At 36.9% G+C, this 21,634-nt stretch overlaps 2 protein-coding genes across 2 annotated transcripts; one reads left to right on the forward strand and one right to left on the reverse strand.

Moving 5' to 3' along the window:
• Window positions 1-2,268: 2,268 nt before the first annotated feature.
• LOC107599056 (extracellular matrix protein 2) lies at window positions 2,269-9,784 on the reverse strand. Its single transcript, XM_016290540.1, has 10 exons — window positions 9,637-9,784; window positions 8,415-8,546; window positions 7,807-7,973; window positions 6,341-6,878; window positions 5,305-5,420; window positions 4,524-4,656; window positions 3,987-4,144; window positions 3,679-3,818; window positions 2,786-3,112; window positions 2,269-2,715 (listed from the first exon to the last, which is right to left on the reverse strand). The coding sequence occupies exons 1-10, from the start codon at window positions 9,782-9,784 to the stop codon at window positions 2,535-2,537; spliced, it is 2,040 nt and encodes a 679-aa protein (XP_016146026.1). The 3' UTR covers window positions 2,269-2,534.
• A 6,477-nt stretch (window positions 9,785-16,261) lies between these two features.
• tpk2 (thiamin pyrophosphokinase 2) lies at window positions 16,262-21,111 on the forward strand. The gene is made up of 6 exons (XM_016290542.1): window positions 16,262-16,535; window positions 17,014-17,252; window positions 19,800-19,918; window positions 20,355-20,487; window positions 20,718-20,814; window positions 20,927-21,111. The coding sequence occupies exons 1-6, from the start codon at window positions 16,424-16,426 to the stop codon at window positions 20,971-20,973; spliced, it is 747 nt and encodes a 248-aa protein (XP_016146028.1). The 5' UTR covers window positions 16,262-16,423; the 3' UTR covers window positions 20,974-21,111.
• The last annotated feature ends 523 nt before the right edge of the window (window positions 21,112-21,634 follow it).

Raw genomic sequence — 21,634 nt, forward strand, 5'->3', positions numbered from 1 at the left:
CAAGTTGTTATCAGCGCTCGGTTCAGAAGCCTGCATCTCTGATGGTATGGGGTTGCATGAGTGCGTGTGGCATGGGCAGCTTACACATCTGGAAAGGCACCATCAATGCTGAAAGGTATATCCAAGTTCTAGAACAACATATGCTTCCATCCAGACGTCGTCTCTTTCAGGGAAGACCTTGCATTTTCCAACATGACAATGCCAGACCACATACTGCATCAATTACAACATCATGGCTGCGTAGAAGGATCCGGGTACTGAAATGGCCAGCCTGCAGTCCAGATCTTTCACCCACAGAAAACATTTGGCGCATCATAAAGAGGAAGATGCGACAAAGACCTAAGACAGTTGAGCAACTAGAAGCCTGTATTAGACAAGAATGGGACAACATTCCTATTTCTAAACTTGAGCAACTTGTCTCCTCAGTCCCCAGACGTTTGCAGACTGTTATAAAAAGAGGGGATGCCACACAGAGGTAAACATGGCCTTGTCCCAACTTTAAGATGTGTTGATGCCATGAAATTTAAAATCAACTTATCTTTCCCTTAAAATGATACATTTTCTCAGTTTAAACATTTGATATGTCATCTGTTGTATTCTGAATAAAATATTGAAATTCGGAACTTCCACATCATTGCTTTCTGTTTTTATTCACAATTTGTACAGTGTCCCAACTTTTTTGGAATCGGGTTTAGAGACAGACAGACTGATAGACATATAGATAAAGTAGCCAGACAGACAGATAATTCCACCAAAATACCACAGTTATACTTTTTAAGACAATTAAGTTTAAAATCTCCCTTTATTGAACATCCAGGATACATATTATTAATGGAACAAAGTATCCATCCATATCCACACTTTTATGTATTTGCATGTTTTTTTGTGGAATGGCACAGACAGAAAGACAAAGCGATAGACAGAGAGACAGACATATCTCTCAGACAGAGAGAGAGAGAGAGAGACGTACAATATATTTACACAGAAGTGTCTGTATGACATGCTAAGAGCCTCAATGAATACGTTACCACAGACTTCCAGGTTTTCCCACTAAGACTGATGTTACTCTGGGATATGCTCTTTTAATATAAGGACGTTTTTCTTCATGGTTTAGGACATGGCCCACACCCTGGAAATGAAGAGCAGTCACAGAAATATATACATCAACAGAGAATCAATCTAGGGATGGCCCAAAGAAAATAAATCTGGGACAGAGGCCTGCTGTGAAGTAGAAAAAGAAGCACTTGTGGCAGTGAGTTACCACTTTAAGAGAGTTTCTCCGGACAGAAATAGAGCAAGCAGAGAGTGCCACTGCCCAGTGTGCTAGTCTACAGTGTCATAATACAGAATGATGAACGTGCAACTCAGCACTGGCTGCTGTCTGCATTTGCTAGAACAAAGCAATATCAAACTAGCAAGACAAAAAACTTCCAGTCAGAAAATGACCTGTTCATATTTTTTTCCTCCACCAGTGTAAAGAAGCCAAAGAAAGTAGGGCTGTCAATAGGCCTGCATTAAAAGAAATTGAAAATTGTTGAAGGGACAAAGCAAACATTTGTCAATCACATTTGTCAAAAGTGAGAGCTCAGCATTGAATGTAAATGTAACTTTTGATAAAAATATATATTTTATTAAATAAAATGTGTAACAATTATTTTATATCATTCCTTTTTAAATTGTTTTTGGATTTACGTTTATTGACGCCCCCTAGTGGACCAATGAGAGAATCAGACGCATCGAGCACAGAACATACGCTGAATAACCAACTCCTTGAACAAATACATCAGGACACCAGTGCATCGTTTCCATCAGACATGCACTTATAATATTAATGATAGAAATGCTGAAAAATTGACACCAGATTATTTGTCACCTCTCAACTTTATTGTAGTTTGTGACAGAGAATACAAAAGCACAGACAACACACAGTATCACAAAACTGAATATAAAAGTCAAAGCCTTTGCTACTGAAAATTGTTAAAACGGTATTAAAATTTAAAAAAACAAATGTGATGCATTGCAGTTTAATAAAAAAATAAATAATGTATAAAGCTGATCTATTAAAAACCTTTTACATATAAAAAGAAAGAAATCCTTGCACATACAAGTCTGCTTTATAAGAGATTGTAAATTGCAGACATACAGGTATAAAACAAACCAAGACAGACATTAGATATGGTAACAACAACAACAGACATACACAAAATATAATGCCAACTGCAACAAGAAAGATGTACATTTAGCACCGTTAATCTGTGCAAAACCCCCTACAAATCTGTTAAAGCATAAACACAGCCAATGCTAATGTCAAACAGCAGATGTCTGCAGTAGTTTTTAGTTGCAGTAAAGCAGAAAAATGCATGTGCATGTGTGACCCCAATGAGACAGTCAGAACACAACTAAAACACAACTAACACAAAATAAAAGGCCTCTGGTGTGAAAAGGGAGCTGCATCTTTATCTTCATTTCACTTAAAACTCTGAATTAAGAATTGAATTGAGATGCACTGTAAACGACAGCCCCAAAAACTGCATTCATTCATGTTGCTCTTCGTATCTCTGGGGCCGCAGAAGGACGCTCTGGTAGGTTTTGATGCAGGAGAAGGCTGTTGGTGGAATGAGGCGGCGGTCGATCAGGTTGTACTCCAGGTGAACAGACACCAGCAGGGAGTCCTCACGGGCCGTAGTGTCACACAATGAGTTCATAGTGATGTAGCTACAAGGAGAAGATCAGGTTAAAACAGACAAAGCGACAGACAGACAGACAGACAGACAAACTCACTAACCTAATGTAGTTGTGGTTCAGTCTTAGGTGCTGCAGGTTCTTTAACTGTAGAATGCCTCGTGGGATTGATCTGATCTGGTTATGGTCCAACAGAAGTTCAGTCAGTGAGTTGTACAGGCCCAGGAAGGACACTTCATTTATCCCATCTTCACGCAGACGGTTGTACGACAGCTGCAGGGAGTCCAGACCAGGTCGCAGGTGGCCGAACACATAGCCAGGGATGCGCTCAATTTGGTTGTGATGCAAGATGAGCTGCCGCAGACCAACCGGCAGGAAAGAGGGAACGTGAACCAGCTTATTGTGGGAAAGGTCCAAATACTCCAGTTTTCTGTGGAATTTTGAAGATTGTTTAAGATAGCTTTGGAATACTTTATTATATACTAAAAAAATAAAAAATGTTATACTATGTAACTACATATTATATTATGACAAATACATTTCCAAAAGTTAATGTACTTTGTGTTCACAGCGAAACTAATAGTTTTTAGTAAAATTTAGAGCAGGGGTCTAATTTGGTAACCAAGTTTTGTGGGGGAAAAAAAAAATATATATATATATATATTATAAGGATCCTTGTTGATCCTGGAACAACATTCCAATCAATCAATCAGAATTGAGGGATAACTTTTCAGGAAATGTTAGTTTTAGGCTTACGATCACAGTTAGGTGCTTTTACCCTTTAGGAATAAATTATGAGTAGAGTTAGGTTTAGGGGTAGGGATTGGGTTAAGACTATATTTTTGGACAGTAATGTTGATCCAGGAACATGTCTTGGCGGCGACCCTAGTGTTCATACAACAGCTCCGTCTCTTTATTCACCATATAATCACAGTAATTGTCCACAAGATGGCACTTAACAGCAGAGAAAGGCAGAGAACTGAGATCTGAACTCACAGCAAGTGTATCCATGCTCTTGGATGAATGCGGTCCTCTCGGATTCGGTTATGGCTGAGGTTCAGGACTCTCAGGTTTGTGGTCTTGTTGAGGAGCCCTGAATGGACCACCTCTATCTTGTTGTCAGACAGGTGTAGCTCCTGGTGAAGTTACAAATCAACAACAATCCATTATCTACCGCACTGCATAAACACCCCAATACACTTGGCAATGTCACCAAACTAAAATCTAGTGCACGTTTTACACAGAGTATATCGTATGTATATGTACTGCAATTTTGGCGTTTTGAGAGGTCAAATGTAACTGACCTGTACTGAAACAGGCAGACCGGAGGGAATAGCCCTGAACTTATTGTCATCCAGCCTGAGGTAAATCAGCCTCCTGAGAGGCTTGAAGGCCAGAGGAGAGACATTTCCATCGTGGAAATAATTATCCTCTAACTCCAGTGTCAGCAGCTGAGACAGACCTGAGGAAAAAATAACATTAGATTATGCTTAGTTTATCAGTATTTAATGGTATTTGGAAGCTTAATAGAGGTCTCAGTTGTTACATTTACACTTTAGAATTTTGAAAGAAATCTCTAATGTTGAAAAAGCCTGCATTTATTTGATCAAAAATACATAAAATACTCAAATGCGTCCATTTAATCTCACTGCTATCTTGGAGAAACATTAAAAAGATAGTGCACTATAATAAATCACTGATGATTAAGAATCAACTGACTGGCAAGAAGACAAAAGTCATTTTAAAATGCCCAGATTAACCTCTAACATGAAAAACAGATCTTTTACCGGACCAGAGTGTTGAATACTGAGTTCATATGGACACTGTGGTTTTGTGTTTACCCTGAAAGCTGTGGGGAGTGAGACCACTGAGTTTATTATCGTTGATCTTCAGCTCCACCAGCGAGGGAGGGAGAGCCGGCAATTTAGTGAAGTTGTTTCCATCAAGGTTCAACCTCCTGAGCTTCGTCAAGTTCTGCAACAGGCCGAGAAGATACTCATGACACTGTCAAATATTTCAAAGCTTGCTGCAAGTCACAGAAGCAGAAGTTACACAACACAGATATTCAGAGTTCTGGCATCTTGCATGAGGAACAGACGTTTCTTGATCATGCTACCGAGCACAGGTAAACACTGAGGTACAGTGAACATGTGAAGAAAACACTATTCTGCTCTGTGTCATATATATGTCACCTGTACAACCTGTGCTTGGCGCCGAGTAGATATGACACATGGGTGAGAAAAATGTAAAAAATGACTGTGTTTCTTTTTAGGGGGTAATATCTATTGACTGAAATTTCCCATGTTCACTGCAGCATCCTGGTGAGAATTGTCTCGGTGATGTCAGACCTGACATCTTGTGAAAACACGTCAGCTACTTGCTAAATATCAAGCTTGCACTGTGCCACACCATAAGGCCTGATAACTCACCACTGTAACAGATAACAGATCCCAAAGCAGTCTCTATTTTTGCAGATTTCCTACGTTAATCTGATCATTATTCGAGTCCAAAGAAATATCACAATGATTGTTATGTGATCCAAATGGAATATGAAAACAAACAGTATGCGTTATGTGTCAGTATGCTTGCTAATATAATAAGGTTTCTTTGACTTTATCTCACCCGAAACACATCCGGTCCCAAAGAGAAATCATCCAGCTTGTTCTTGCTGAGGTCGAGCCACTCCAGGTTGGGAAGACCTGCCAGAGCATGCGATGGGATCTTGCTGATTTTGTTATCTGCAAAATACCAAGTCGAGAGTAATTTTTTCACCTTTTTCTGGATCATGGTAAGCTCTGTTTACACATCTCACATTTCAGTGCCAGCTCTTGCAGTGCCACATACAGACAATCATCTGATGGACAAACAATAGGACACTGCCAGATTGTGTTAGAGCATCTGTCAAACTCTAATAACATAGAGACCTATTTTCAGACTCTTAACCATATTTTATGAGGTTTGTATAAAAAGTAGGTTTCCATCTCATACTTTTGACTTTTTGTGTCACAATTTAAACATGTATACAATTTTTGTATGTCACAACGTCATATTCTCACAATATGACAAATATTTGTAATTTTTTTTAACATTTTTATATATATACTCCTGTTGCAAAGTTTGGGGTCAGTAAGATTTGTAATGTTTTTGAATTGAATGCTAACCAAGGCTGTATTTATTTGATTCAATATTGTGAAATATTTATACAACTTATAATAACTGTTTTCTATTTTAATATATTTTAAAATGGTATACATGTTTTGTCAAGATTCTTTGACGAGGAGAAAGTTCCCCAAATTTTTTTTTTACTATTTACTATCCCTTCTGATCAATTTATTGCATTCTTGGTGAATTTATTTATTTCTTAAAAACAAATACACACACAAAACTTCTGAATGGTAGTGTATATGTAGTATATAAGGAATTAGGTGTAGCCTAAATGAGAAAAAAACACTAATGAGGTAAGAAAATGCACCTAATTCAAGGTATATTCTCTAGAAAAAAATTTTAATTTACATGCATTATCTTATACAATTGTTTTTTGACCTTATTGTAAGGATGTTCAGATGTTTTTATTTTAAAAAAAGACAAAAAACTATGAAAATGTTTTTCACAGTGTATAATTAGTCCTCATGTGCAGGGTGAACTGCTCTCACCTCACCTGCTAGAAAGAGACTCCTGACCCCAGCATCTTTGATGATGGGCATTTGGGTAAGGCGAGTGTTTCCACAAGCAATAAGAGACTCTGAAAGCAGGCAGCCTGCTGGGAGAGACTCCATATGAACAGAGGTGCTGATGACTGGACGGCCAATACCTCGATCCACCGGTCGCCAAATGGGGGCTGGCAGTGGCCTTCCAGTGGGCAGGATCACAGATTTTCTTGTAGGAAGAGCAAAGGCTGGTTGTGCTCGTGGTATGGCCGGTTTGAATGTGGGCGGTATTACTCGTCTTTCGACTGCTACAGGACGAACAGCAGATCTGAACACCGGAATGCTGCGGTTATCATCGTCATCATCATCACTGTCACTGTCGTCCTCTAGATAGTCGTCATCATCGTGGTCATCATGATCAAAATAGATTGGTCTCATAAACCGAGGTCCTGTGGGTATTACAGGGGTCTTAGGTGGTTTTCCAGGATCCAGACTCACAATCACCTCCTGGTTTTTCTTCACTTGCTTCTTAGGGACATTTGAGGGTGGCTGAATAGAAAACGTAAGCGTTTATAAACAATTTTAAAAGGTCAAATCTGCTTAAAACTAGCCTAAAGTGCTTTGCTATTTCTAGCTGGTCTGGTTTGCTGGTTTTATACTCTTAAAATAAAGGTTCTTTATTGGCATTGATGGTTCCATGAGGAACCGTTAACATCCATAGCATCTTTCCTTTGCACAAAAATTATAAAATTCTATGACTTTGCTGCGAAAACCCCATTTCTTTTTTTAAAGGGATAGTTCACCCAAATTTGAAAATTCTGTCAATTACAATTACAATTAATTAGTTCCAAATCTGTAAGACCTTCATTCATCTTCGGAACACAAATTAAGATATTTTTGATGAAATCCAAGAGCTTTCTGACCCTGCATAGACAGCAATGGAACTGACACATTCAAGGCCCAGAAAGGTAGCAAGGACATCATTAAAATAGTCCATGTGACATCAGTGGTCCAACCTTAATTTTATGAAGCAACGAGAATATTTTTTGTGCGCAAAGAAAACAAAAATAACGACTTTATTCAACAATTTCTTCTCTTCCGTGTCAGTCTTCAACACACATTCACAAGAGTACCACCATGCAATTTGTGTTCCGAAGATGAACGGAGATCGTATGGGTTTGGAATGGCATGAGGGTGAGTAATTAATGACAGAATTTAAAATTTTGGGATGAACTATCCCTTTAAGAGTGTGGCGTGGTTTTGGATACTTTTCATCTGGCAACAACGGAAGACCGACTGGCCAACCAGGTAAACCAGCTGAGCACCAGCATAGACAGACTAAAAGAGCAGAAAGACCACCTTAAACCAGTTAGGACCAACAAATACACATCTAAAGGAAAAGAAGTACAATAATGAGGGGAAAAATCTGTATGAAGTATAAGAAGTATACTACATTTTCTCATGCACATCTACATACTTCTTTTGCTGGGGTGATGATCACCATCTTGTTCTTCTTTGGTTTCACCTCCAGAACCTCCGTCCCCACAGGTGGTTTTCCATTTCCTGTTAGTCTGTTTTTCGAGCTTGTTTTCCCCACAGATGTTGGACTGGGCTTACTGGCCACAGACTTCAGGGTGGGTGAAGCTAGACATGGTGTGGCAAACAGAAAATCAGTACCCACCACCAAGCATCCCACTCCATGATGGCATCTTTCCCAGCACTGCATTGCACCACACTAGGAGCCAATGTTTTACATAATTCCCAGCCTGCATCACCACAGGGATGCCCACTGTTCTCTTTAGCTCTTACTACAAATCACTAATCCAATTACTATTTTAAAGTAAACCCCAAAAGAACAATCAAAAAGCAAGAATGGAACATGCACTAAGCCTACTGTTCAAAAGTTTGGGGTCAGTAAGATTAAATTCATATTTTTATTCAGCAAGAACACATTAACTTGCTTGAAAGTGGCAGTAAAGATATTTATAATTGTACAAAATATTTCTATTTCAAATATTTCTAATTTAAATGCTGTTCTTTTGAGCTTTCTATTCATCAAAAGAGAAGAGATGGTGGTTCCCAAACCTCTGGCTGGGCAGGGGATGGTTCGGCAGCTTGCGGCACCATCTTTACACTGGCACACACTGCAAGGCTCTGGAGACCAGACAGCCCCCTCAAACAGAGAAATCCCATTCACCAAGCACTGGCTGCTACGCACTGGCATGTATCCACACAGACAAAATTTCAGAATTCAGCACACAAGAATGACACTGCATATGATAAGTGCCTATAATAGAATAATATAATATAATATACAAATTAAATATAATGTATAAATTTAATTTCAAATATAAAAAATAATAATAAAATAAAAAAATAAAATAAAAATACAATTTATTTTTAGTGTATGATGTCAGTTTTCAATGGTGACCCACAAAGAAATTCTGTTTTTAAATGGTTTTGCTTGAAATGTGTTTGTGTTCTGTCAAATGAATGATACTTGGTTTGATGTTTTGTTGTAATGCAAAGACATTCATACATTTTTAAATATGACTTTTGTCCAAATATTTGTATTATCCAAATATTGTACAGGCCTTTCATCTTCAATTCAGTTTAACCACTTGTTTTCAATAAATAAAACGGCACAATGAATTTTAAATAATAACATATGCATATGCATATGTGACCCTGGACCACAAAACCAGTCATAAGGGTACATTTTTCGAAATTGAGATTTATACATGATCTGAAAGCTGAATAAACAAGTTTTTCATTGAAGTATGGTTTGTTAGGATATGACAATATTTGGCCGAGATACAACTATTTGAAAATCTGGAATCGGAGGGTGCAAAAAAATTTAAATATTGAGAAAATCACCTTTAAATTTGTCCAAATGAAGTTCTTAGCAATGCATATTACCAAAAATTAAGTTTTAATATATTTACAGGAGGAAATTTACAAAATATCTTCATGGAACATGATCTTTACATAATATCCTAATGATTTTTGGCATAAAAGAAAAATCAATAATTTTGACACATACAATGTATTTTTGGCTATTGCTACAAATATACCCCAGCGACTTAAGACTGGTTTTGTTCTCCAGGGTCACATATACATACATACATACATACATGCATATATATATATTGTACTATTTTTGTGCATTTTTTGCTTAAATAACCCCTTTTTTAAAACATATTTTTTCCACAATATATATAAATATAAAATCACAATATCAGAAAAACATATATTCCTCTCTTATTATTTTTTGACTCAAATAAAAAATGCTATAAGCACTGCTCACCTGGAAGGAAAGGGTTATCATAGTCAGGTGCATCCTCAGTGGATAAGAATCGTCTGGAGCTCCTCTGTCTCTCTCTTCTTCCCTTTTCTCGTTTTCCCTCAGCCGCTAAAAGCGCTAAACACAGACACAAAGCTAAAGGCTTGTACATTGTTAATGTATGCTGGAGTCAGTTCAGGTACAATCTGCTGGAGACAGCTGTCTCAATGATTCTGAGGGCTGCACCCTCTGAAAGGCCCGTTATATTCTGCCTCTGGAAATCACGTTCAACCCTTCACCCATCCCTCCGAGGGGAAAAAAAAGAAAAAGAAATGCAAAGGTGAGAGCAGAGAGTGAGGAGGAAGGAATGGAACGGAAGCAGGGGAGTGAGAGGGAAAAAAATCAAAATCAAAACAGTTTCAACAAAGCGCCTCTTTCACTTGCCCTGAAGACCCACCAACCGCCTCTCCTTTCCCTCTCAACGAATGCCCAACAGTCCCGAGAGCCAAACAAACTATTAGAGCATCCTCAAGGGGAAAAAAAATCTTATCTTTGACACGATTTAATGTTCTGACGTCAACGGATGCACTTCCGGTGTGTGGGATTTCAGATTTATGTGTTGATGAATAAAACATAGCTTGAAGTCTCTCTTAAAACACTCATTATTGTTTGTGCTTCACGGCTAGTACACGTTTGATGGAAGAGCAGAGAAAACATTGGTCTGTAGGGAGCCTGTTGATATGAAAGGTAGCTTTGTTTGTCCAAGGGCCAACGGCACCACAGTCCTGAGAAATTCTTCAAGTTCCATTGCCTTTTGCAACCTTGCTTGACCATGCAGCCCCTTTCTGTCCAGTGTGGCCATTACACTGCATAGGAGCACTGTTGCTATGACAACCACTTCATTAAATAACATTACAGAGAATTATTATACCACTTTCTTTCTGAGTAGTTTAATTATTGACATAAATAAGAAACTGAAATTATCTTAATGGAGAACATTTTTACAATCAATGTTCTGCCATTATTCTAGGCTAATGGGGTTGCCAGGATGTCACTATGTGGTTGCTCACTTGAGTCACAAGAGTCAACCCTCAGGTCTTAATATTCTGGATCCATGAATATGGTTTGGGTCTGTCCAGCTAGGCAAAAATCACAAGTGTAATCGTTTACAAAAATAGTAACACACGTAAACTTAGACTATACTAAACTGCTTGAGTAAATAACCATGTCCATGTGCAATAAAATAAATCTACAGTACCATTCAAAAGTTCACAAAAAAGGTAATATTCTGAAATATCGGTTTTCTATTTTTAATATATAAGGAATGGAACGGAAGCAGGGGAGTGAGAGGGAAAAAAATCAAAATCAAAACAGTTTCAACAAAGCGCCTCTTTCACTTGCCCTGAAGACCCACCAACCGCCTCTCCTTTCCCTCTCAACGAACGCCCATCGGTCTTGAGAGAAAAATAAACTATTAGAGCGTCCTCAAGGGAAAAAAAATCTTATCTTTGACACGATTTAATGTTCTGACGTCAACGGATGCACTTCCGGTGTGTGGGATTTCAGATTTATGTGTTGATGAATAAAACATAGCTTGAAGTCTCTCTTAAAACACTCATTATTGTTTGTGCTTCACGGCTAGTACACGTTTGATGGAAGAGCAGAGAAAACATTGGTCTGTAGGGAGCCTGTTGATATGAAAGGTAGCTTTGTTTGTCCAAGGGCCAACGGCACCACAGTCCTGAGAAATTCTTCAAGTTCCATTGCCTTTTGCAACCTTGCTTGACCCTGCGGCCTCTTTCTGTCCAGTGTGGCCATTTCACTGCATATGAGCACTGTTGCTATGACAACCACTTCATTAAATAACATTACAGAGAATTTATGCCATTTTCTATTGGAGTAGTTCTATTATTGACAAAACTGAAATGATCTCAATGCAACACGTTTACATTTTTGGAAAATGATTTAGGCTATTGTAGGTTGTTGTGGTTGGTTGTTTACTGGCCCGAGTCACAAGAGTCAACTCTCAGGTCTTCATATTCTAGATCCCTGAATATGGTTTGGGTCAGTCCAGCTAGGCAAAAATCATAAGTATAATCGTTTACATAAAAACTATCCTAAAATGATTGGGAAAAAGTTCATAAAAACGATAACATTCTGAAAATATCTGTAATAACTGTAAATATCCTTCAGAAATCATTCTAATATGATTTGGTTCTCAGTAAACATTTCTTCTTATTATCAATGTTGAAAACAGCTGTGCTGCTTAATATTTAAAAAACCTGAAAAACATTTTTCTTAACTCTTTGATAAACAGAAAGTAAAAAAAAAAAAAAAACGTTTATTTGAAATAGAAATATTCACTGTCACATTTTACTATATACTAGCTGAATAAGCATTAATTTTAAAGTATTTTAAATTAAATACTTTAAAAAAGAATTAAAGTATTAAAAAATCTTAGTGACCTCAAACTTTTGAACAGTAGTGTATATTCATCTAAATTTAAGCACAAGTCACATAAATGTGGTAAACAGATTGAAATAACCTAATTAAGAAAATATTCCAAAATACTTCTAACAATCAAAATAACATAGATCACATATGCCTGTATTACATAATTCTTTATCATGCAAATATCTTATTCAGAATATCCATTTAACACAACAGAATATTCATTTGTACTTTTTGGTGCTAAAAACGTTGATTTTGAAGAAACAATGTTTGAAATGAGAATGAATATTTTTGCAAACATTTCACAAACTAACATTAATAGATGTCTTGTGTGTAAATTACAGTGTATACAGGAATATTCCAATAACCATGAAGCATATAAACCTCTTTATCGGAATAAAGGTTTTTCAGAATATGGACATTAATCCATAAGACATTAATGTGGTCAGCTAACACAACATTAGCACACAAGTGCAAGCTTGTTTTGATTATATAAAATGTGTTTGGAGCAGGCTGGGACAAATAAGTAATTTAGTTCTACTTAATTCTGTTTGCATCTCCTCCACTCCAGTTTGTTATAGCCTTTCTTTGTTTTTACCTCCCACACAGAAAATTATTAAGCAATTTGATGTAATACTCCCCCACAAGACATGCCCAGAGCTTCCTGTCATTCATTCAAAAATAAAATCTCTGAATGTTCATGAAGACAAACAATCATTTTAAAGAGGCAAACAACACCACCCACATCTTCCTGCCTTCGGGTTTACCTCATACACCTGCTCAGAGTCCAACCAAAAAACAGATTAGACCAGATATAAATGTCACAAACAAATAACGCAGAAATCATTTTAGCAACATCCTTCATCTGTGGTCCACTTTTGGAATGAGACTGTGTATGAAGACTTCCAAAAATACGGTTTGATATACAACTGAAGTAAGCCAACCTCAGACAGCAAACAGTCTAGTGCGTTCATTTTCTTCATGACAACTTGAGAATCAGAGTTTACTTTTTCCTAGAATTCCCCATCCATCCACACACACGACTGGAGCCAAGCCTGTCGAGAACATGATAAATCTACCGCCCAGAGAAATTTATTTAGAATAAATAAATTTATTTAGAAAACGTGACTGACTCTAGATAGATACAATGACAGAATGATAGATAGACAGACAATAAAATGATAGAACAATGGAAAGACATAACGATAGATGATAGAACGACAGAACAAAAGAATGATAGATAGATAGATAGATAGATAGATAGATAGATAGATAGATAGATAGATAGATAGATAGATAGATAGATAGATAGATAGATAGATAGAAAGCAACCCCTGCAAAGAAATATCTCTTCTGTTTATCTCTTCTCTAGCTGTGTGCATTTGGGAACAGTTTGCTTTTCTTGACTCATTAAAAAGCCGCCTACCACTGCTTCTCAGTCCTCTAACAACAGTGATTACTGTGTATATTTTTAGTGCTCAGAGGGAGAACTGACCCTAAGATTATGGTGCAGATTACAGCGATGCAATATAACCAACATTTTTACTGTCCTTCTTTCTCGCTGTCTGTATCTGTAATGGATCTCTTTGTTAGGCTTTGGATCAATCCTGTTGCTCACTGGCACAAAAGCAGTGCTATATCTAATTTACAGGTGCATCTCAATAAATTCAACTCAAATTGTGAAACTCGTGTATTAAATAAATTCATTGCACACAGACTGAAGTAGTTTAAGTCTTTGGTTCTTTTAATTGTGATGATTTTGGCTCACATTTAACAAAAACCCACCAATTCTCAACAAATTAGAATACTTCATAAGACCAATAAAAAAAACATTTTTAGTGAATTGTTGGCCTTCTGGAAAGTATGTTCATTTACTGTACATGTACTCAATACTTGGTAGGGGCTCCTTTTGCTTTAATTACTGCCTCAATTCGGCGTGGCATGGAGGTGATCAGTTTGAGGCACTGCTGAGGTGGTATGGAAGCCCAGGTTTCTTTGACAGTGGCCTTCAGCTTATCTGCATTTTTTGGTCTCTTGTTTCTCATTTTCCTCTTGACAATACCCCATAGATTGTCTATGGGGTTCAGGTCTGGTGAGTTTGCTGGCCAGTCAAGCACACCAACACCATGGTCATTTAACCAACTTTTGGTGCTTTTGGCAGTGTGGGCAGGTGCCAAATCCTGCTGGAAAATGAAATCAGCATCTTCAAAAAGCTGGTCAGCAGAAGGAAGCATGAAGTGCTCCAAAATTTCCTGGTAAACGGGTGCAGTGACGTTGGTTTTCAAAAAACACAATGGACCAACACCAGCAGATGACATTGCACCCCAAATCATCACAGACTGTGGAAACTTAACACTGGACTTCAAGCAACCTGGGCTATGAGCTTCTCCACCCTTCCTCCAGACTCTAGGACCTTGGTTTCCAAATGAAATACAAAACTTGCTCTCATCTGAAAAGAGGACTTTGGACCACTGGGCAACAGTCCAGTTCTTCTTCTCCTTAGCCCAGGTAAGACACCTCTGACGTTGTCTGTGGTTCAGGAGTGGCTTAACAAGAGGAATATGACAACTGTAGCCAAATTCCTTGACACGTCTGTGTGTAGTGGCTCTTGATGCCTTGACCCCAGCCTCAGTCCATTCCTTGTGAAGTTCATTCAAATTCTTCAATCGATTTTGCTTGACAATCCTCATAAGGTTGCGGTTCTCTCGGTTGTGCATCTTTTTCTTCCGTACTTTTTCCTTCCACTCAACTTTGTTAACATGCTTGGATACAGCACTCTGTGAACAGCCAGCTTCTTTGGCAATGAATGTTTGTGGCTTACCCTCCTTGTGAAGGGTGTCAATGATCGTCTTCTGGACAACTGTCAGATCAGCAGTCTTCCCCATGATTGTGTAGCCTAGTGAACCAAACTGAGAGATGGATATGATACACAGCTTGAGGCAAGAAAATGCCCCTGATATTTAAAATGTGCAGTGAGTTTTTTTTTGTTTGGTTTTTTTAAATCCAATTTTTTCAAACATATTAGAAAAATATATATGGTAGAACATGTTTTAAATCAGTTCCGGGGAGTGATTGATTGCATGTATGTACAGTGTTGGGGGGTAATGCATTACAAGTAACTTAATCAGAGTTACGTAATCAGATTACTTTTTTCAACTAGTAAAGTAATGCATTACTTTTCAATTTACAGTAAAAGTTACTTTTTCAAATAAGTAACACCAGCTACTTTGGTTTCCCATTTATTGACTAACAAACAGCTCTCAGTTCCCATGTTGAGAAAAATCTGCAGTAAGTGCAATGTGTAAATACAATGGTTACTGTAGCTCCATACTAAATATGAACATGCATTTACTCATCTCACTTGCACAAATACAGATTTAGTATTCCTCAAAATGAATAAAAACTTAAATGCAAACTTAGAATATGACGCAAACCTGCAATAATTAAATATGCAATAAAGTTAAATATGGCTTTTGCATATGCCAAAAATATAGCTTTTTTTATATTAAAAACATACAAGCAAGCCCAGATGAGAAAAAGTAACGCAAAAGTAATGTAACGCAAAGCAACGAAGTATGCAATTAGTTACTTTTTAAGGAGTAACTCATTATTGTAATGCATTACTTTTAAAAGTAACTTTCCCCAACACTATATGTATGTATGAATGAATTTCCCTAACACTGTGTATGTGTATGTTTGAATGAATGACATTTTAGGCACTGGTAGTAACAAAAAAAATCACTTTTAAGTTTGTCATTTTGGTGGAAATTGTTTTAGCCTAGAGCAATCAATGTAAAGTCCCAAACAATGAAAAACTTAATGGGCCATGACTTACTTTGCCATTCATATTAGGTTGTTTTAATCAAATTGCCACTTTTTGATAGACTTATAAACGAACAAACGTGTTCATCTAATACTGTCAATCACAAAAGGGTGGTATATAAACCGATTTTACCTCACTATCTGTGCCAAGCCACAAGCCAAAGCTGATTCACAAAGATTATATGATGTGAATTCGAAAAAAATTACTGATGACCAACAGACCAAAACGTTTTGCATTTCATATGGAGGACTAACATGACCTTTCAGCATTCATTACAAAGTATTTTGGTCCAGTAACATTCTGAGCGGCCTTTGTTTTGATCTTCATTCGCCCTCTGGTGGAGAAACACATATGAGCAACTCTCGTCATAGCCCTTCAAGAGCTCGTCGTAGAGCTTCAACCAATCAGCGCGCAGATCAGCTGAACCTGCGAACCAATCAGCGCTCACATCAACAGGAACTGCAACAATGGAGGCGAGCATGAAGCCCGTGGGTGTATGACAGCATGTCAACAGCAAATCCCCCAAAATCATAATGCATGCTTTCTGAACGGACAATTAACTGTTCCACGTGTGAAATCGACAAAATGGCTTCGTGGTCGGAGAAAATGCTACAACTCCTGCGTCGAATGAATAACTTTCATTTACCAGGTGGGGAAATATTAAAAGAATCATATGACAGAGCAATCCATATGCATGTGATCCAGCAGGAATGCATATGTCAAGGGTCAATGAAAAGCTTACTTGATCTGTAAAAATACATTAAAATTCAACTCATGCTGACAAAGGCTTATTTTTATTATGAACATGTTTTCAGTGTATGAATTAAAAGATTTGTAACAAGACTTATTGCTATCCATGACTCACGTTTAATTTCTTAAAAAGTCAAGAAAACCTCAAAAATAATATTTGTAAATATTGTAAATAATAATTAATGTACATTTGTGACCTTCAATTTTTTTTAAAACCTTTTTGAACTTCTGTATACACGCCTGCATTCAAGGAAAACAAAGAAAACATGTTATTTTTGTTGTTTATCATTGACTAATATGTAATACTATAATATACATGTATAATTCATATACAAATGCATTCATTTACTCAACATCAATGCATTCGTTTACACCAGGTTCTAGTTTGGAGAGCTGTCTACGTTTTGAGGTGGCTGGAGAACAGGTTGGATGGCTTTACCCAAAAGTAGCATCAATTCTTGGTCGTTTTCCTGCTGTCTTCAGACCATACGGGAGCACTATAACCTTCAGCTCCGGTCTTGACACTTTTGAGAGCAGATCAGTGGCTGTGGATGAGGTCTTGCAGGAGCTGAGGAGAGAGGCAACATTCACCTGTCTCATAGGCTGGAGAGATGAGGTGAGACATCTATGGTACATGCTGGATAATTGCCCATCTTCATCCTTACTTCTTGAGTAGTTGTGTGTCAGTTCCTTCCAATGTCAAAAATGATGAGCAATGTTTTATTTTTTATATTAATGGGGATTATTTGCTCCATGCACATGATTTTCAAGCCACCCTCACCCAATCCTATAAAACAACACATCATGCCATCAATTTGTATTAAATAAAAAACCCCAGAATAATTCACTACAGGATCATTTTTTTATAAAGAATGATCCTAAATGTGGATGCATGACAATTTTTTGGACAATGTTCCTACAAACAATTTATGAAATGTCCATATGCACAAAATGTTTTCCTAAATGCATACCACTGTATACATTGCAGTGCTACTTTAGTGTAATTGAGATACTATTATAGTTGTATTCATATTTTGAATATTTTTGTATTTTTATTTTTCCATTTCCATTTTAATTTTAGTTCAAGTTTTTTGTCTTTTTTTTTTTTTAGTAGTTTTTGTTTAATTTATAAATGTCTACATAGTTTTTATACATTTTTATTTCAGTTTAAGTTAAGTACATCAAGTAAACAAATCAAACTAAAGGAAAATGAGAAATATTGCCCTAGAAACTATCTGAAATTATTTTTGTATTTTATAATAATATTAATGCATATTGTGATTGTCTGTTTATCTTTGCATGATAATAAACATGAAATGGGATTGGATTATTTGCTTAATGAAAATTGGATTACTAGTAAATATGAGCACAAAAATGTGTACGTTCTGTACTTAAGTTGGAGTATACATACAGACATTTTCATAGCCGTTCCTGCAAATCCTGATTTGTTCTTCACTTTTGATATACAGTGGGTACGGAAAGTATTCAGACCCCCTTAAATTTTTCACTCTTTGTTATATTGCAGCCATTTGCTAAAATAATTTAAGTTAATTTTTTTTCCTCATTAATGTACACACAGCACCCCATATTGACAGAAAAACACAGAATTGTTGACATTTTTGCAGATTTATTAAAAAAGAAAAACTGAAATATCACATGGTCCTAAGTATTCAGACCCTTTGCTGTGACACTCATATATTTAACTCAGGGGCTGTCCATTTCTTCTGATCAGCTTAATAAACTAATTAATCAGCTCGTTACAAGAAGTGCCACACAAAACAGGTTGAGTAAACAGTAGGTTGAATCATACGGTTACTTTTAACACTTAAATCTATGACTCCTTCACACTACACGCTCATTTAACTTAAGTAGTCATATCTCATTTCGTATCACTTGCCGTCAACACTCTTTGCACTTCAATATAGTACTACCTCAAGGATTCATCCAATTTTGTTAATGCTACATTTGTATTGCTGCCGTTTAATGACTTAACTTATTTTTTTTACATACTTAATACATTCATGTACACTAATAAACTAATTAATCAGCTCGTTACAAGAAGTGCCACACCAAACAGGTTGAGTAAACAGTAGGTTGAATCATACGGTTACTTTTAACACTTAAATCTATGATTATATATCTCATTTCGTATCACTTGCCGTCAACACTCTTTGCACTTCAATATAGTACTACCTCAAGGATTCATCCAATTATGTTAATGCTACATTTGTATTGCTGCCGTTTAATGACTTAACTTATTTTTTTTACATACTTAATACATTCATGTACATACATTTTAAACACTTATGTATTGTATTCTGCCTTTGTGTGGGGTTTTGTAAGTCTGTTGTTTACACAAGTTATGTTTGCACTGTTTAAAATTTTTGCACATTGCATTGTTGTCTTTACCTGCGGGAATTTCCCAAGTAAGACTTTAATTGTAATATGATGTACCCTGTATATATGACAATAAAAAAGTGTTGACTTTTGAGGAAGTTGGACCATTTAAACATACACTTCTGTTCAAAAGTTTGGGGACAGTAAGATTTGTTTTAATTCATACTTTTGTTCAGCAAGTATTAAACTATTTAACGTGACAGTAAAGACATTTATAATGTTACAAAAGATTTATATTTCAAATAAATGCTGTTCTTTGAACTTTTTATTCATCAGAGAATCCAGTTGAGCAACACAACTGTTTTCAACATTGATGATAAAAAATAATAAAAAAATCTTGTGCACCAAATTAGCATATTTGAATGATTTCAGATCATGTGACACGGAAGACTGAAGTAATGCCTGCAGAAATTCAGGCTTACCAACACGGTAATAAATTGCATTTTAAAATATATTAAAATAGAAAACTGTAAATAGCTAAACTGTAAAAATATTTCACTATTTTTACTGTATCGCAATCAAATAAATGCAGTCTTGATGAGCATTAGACTTTTTTTTTTAAATATTTGACCCATCCCAAACATTTGAACAGTAGTGTATAAAATAATTAATATATATAAACAGAGTAATAAATTGTGTATATCTGCTATAAATTAGTACAGTGTGCTTTTAAAGATGACCTCAGAGCTAACAAACACTGACTAAAAACCACAAACCTCCCATTTTGATGTAATGGGGTCTTTAAAGGATTTGATTTATCACTCAGGCGGCTGGAGGACTGGCAGCAAGCTGTAGTGTAAGGCATACCATGGTAAAAGAGTGTGAAGAGGAGGCCTGCATCCCTCAGGGCCTGGCAGAGCAAGCACGTCCTGTGGGAACTGTGAGGTGCTTAATCTTTTTTTTTATTATTTCTATACCACTATTTAGGTTAGGTCATTAAAGGTAGTTTATTACTAAGCACAAAAGCAATTGCTAACTGCTGCATTTTAAGATTAAAGATGTTAAATGTTTTCTCTATTCAAAACCTTTTCAGATTCCAGGGTAGATATAAACTCTCCTGCAAGAGACTGATTAATACAGCAGTAATGCCAGAAATAGCTTCCAACTGGCAGGTTTCCAGAGAAATATTCTGTGTGCACAAATTAAGACGACCAGAATTCAAGTTTTATACAGTCTCAGAACACTTCAATGTGATCAAAGACATGAATGCCTGTCACGGGCATCATTTCTGCCTGGAAACTGTTCACTATGTTTAGCTAAATTGAAAGAGGTTCTGCGATCTTCAATCTCCAATTCATGCCTCCCTCTGTCTTCTCTGTAGCTACACCTACGAAGATGACGAAGGAATATTTCCTGAGTGTCAGTTTGTCTTTGATTTAGAACTGCCTCTCAATTTTCAGCCTCACATTGGAGACGGAGAAGTGCAAGCGTTTTACTACTATCCAATAGAGAAGGTGAAGGCATCCCATTGATTTTAGGTTTGAATGCTATGTGATGTTTTATATAAGAATAGCTGTGATATACACGTTTGCTTGTACTTTGTCATGCAGAAAAAAAGTGTTTTAGCATTAAAAATGGTTACTTTTCTCTCAGGCAGCTTTCTAAAGTATGTGTGGGTTCCTAGACTAAGGGGTGACACATCTTACCCCCATTGATTCTCCTCTGTGTCATTTGTTGATTTCAGGTGAAAGATCTCTTGGTCAGTGAGGAGTTTAAGCCAAACTGTGCCATGGTGGTTCTGGACTTCCTCATCAGACATGCCATCATTGAGCCAGACTCAGGTTTGTTACACACTGGAGGTCAGAATTTGAGATTAGAACTCAACAGCATGTACTTTTAAATGAAAAGTTTAACACGAGATAGGCTGTGACTTACGTTTTTCTCTCATTTCAGAGCCCTATTATCACGAATTTGTGGCTGGATTGCACAGATCACTGTAAAAACTGACTGACGGTGTTAAGACTTGTGTCAACCTGCAACAGTTTGGTATTTTAGTTATCTACCTCCGCTTTTAAAGGGCAAGTTCACCCAAAAATGAAAATTAGGCTGTGTTTTACTCACCCCTGAGGCATCCTAGGTGTATATGACTTTCTTCTTTCAGACGAATCCAGTAGGAGTTATATAAAAAATTGTCCTGGCTATTCCAAGCTCTATCATTGCAGTCAGCGGGTGTTGCAGTGCTTCAGTCCAAAAGAAGTGAAATAAAAAGCGCCCATCCATTAAAAAAAAAAAGTGTCTCGCATGGATCTGGGGGGTCAAAACGTAATATAAGCCAAGAGGAGACTGGTTTTCCTTGGCTAAAGTAAGGAAACTTTGCTTCCTTTGATCCTGTAAACAAACGTTGGTTTTCACGAGACTCACCGGCACATGCGCAACGCTGACCTCATACGTCATCCTCCCGGAACTGCTTCTGTGTACAACTGTTGGCGCAAGCTAGATTAAATTGATTATTACGTTTTGAATATGGATATAGGATGCCTCTGGGGTGAGTAAAACACAGCCCAATTTTCATTTTTGGGTGAACTAACCCTTTAACTCCTAACATCGTCAGCATGTGTACTTGTTTACTGAAGACCACGTCTAGCTGGTGAAGACATTTTA

This window comes from Sinocyclocheilus grahami, unplaced genomic scaffold, assembly GCF_001515645.1.
Source record: "Sinocyclocheilus grahami isolate Dianchi unplaced genomic scaffold, SAMN03320097.WGS_v1.1 scaffold259.1, whole genome shotgun sequence".
In the NCBI taxonomy this organism is placed as follows: domain Eukaryota; kingdom Metazoa; phylum Chordata; class Actinopteri; order Cypriniformes; family Cyprinidae; genus Sinocyclocheilus; species Sinocyclocheilus grahami.

Excerpts from the sequence above, each read along its gene's own strand:
- tpk2 (XM_016290542.1), top strand. The coding sequence starts at position 16,424 with ATGCTTTCTGAACGGACAATTAACTGTTCCACGTGTGAAATCGACAAA. Across the intron at positions 19,919-20,354 it reads CGTCCTGTGGGAACTGTGAG|CTACACCTACGAAGATGACG; the intron begins GTGCTTAATCTT and ends TCTTCTCTGTAG. Across the intron at positions 20,488-20,717 it reads ACTACTATCCAATAGAGAAG|GTGAAAGATCTCTTGGTCAG; the intron begins GTGAAGGCATCC and ends TGTTGATTTCAG.
- LOC107599056 (XM_016290540.1), bottom strand. The coding sequence starts at position 9,784 with ATGTACAAGCCTTTAGCTTTGTGTCTGTGTTTAGCGCTTTTAGCGGCT. Across the intron at positions 3,113-3,678 it reads AGAGCATGGATACACTTGCT|AAAACTGGAGTATTTGGACC; the intron begins GTGAGTTCAGAT and ends AAAATTCCACAG. Across the intron at positions 2,716-2,785 it reads CTGAACCACAACTACATTAG|CTACATCACTATGAACTCAT; the intron begins GTTAGTGAGTTT and ends TTCTCCTTGTAG.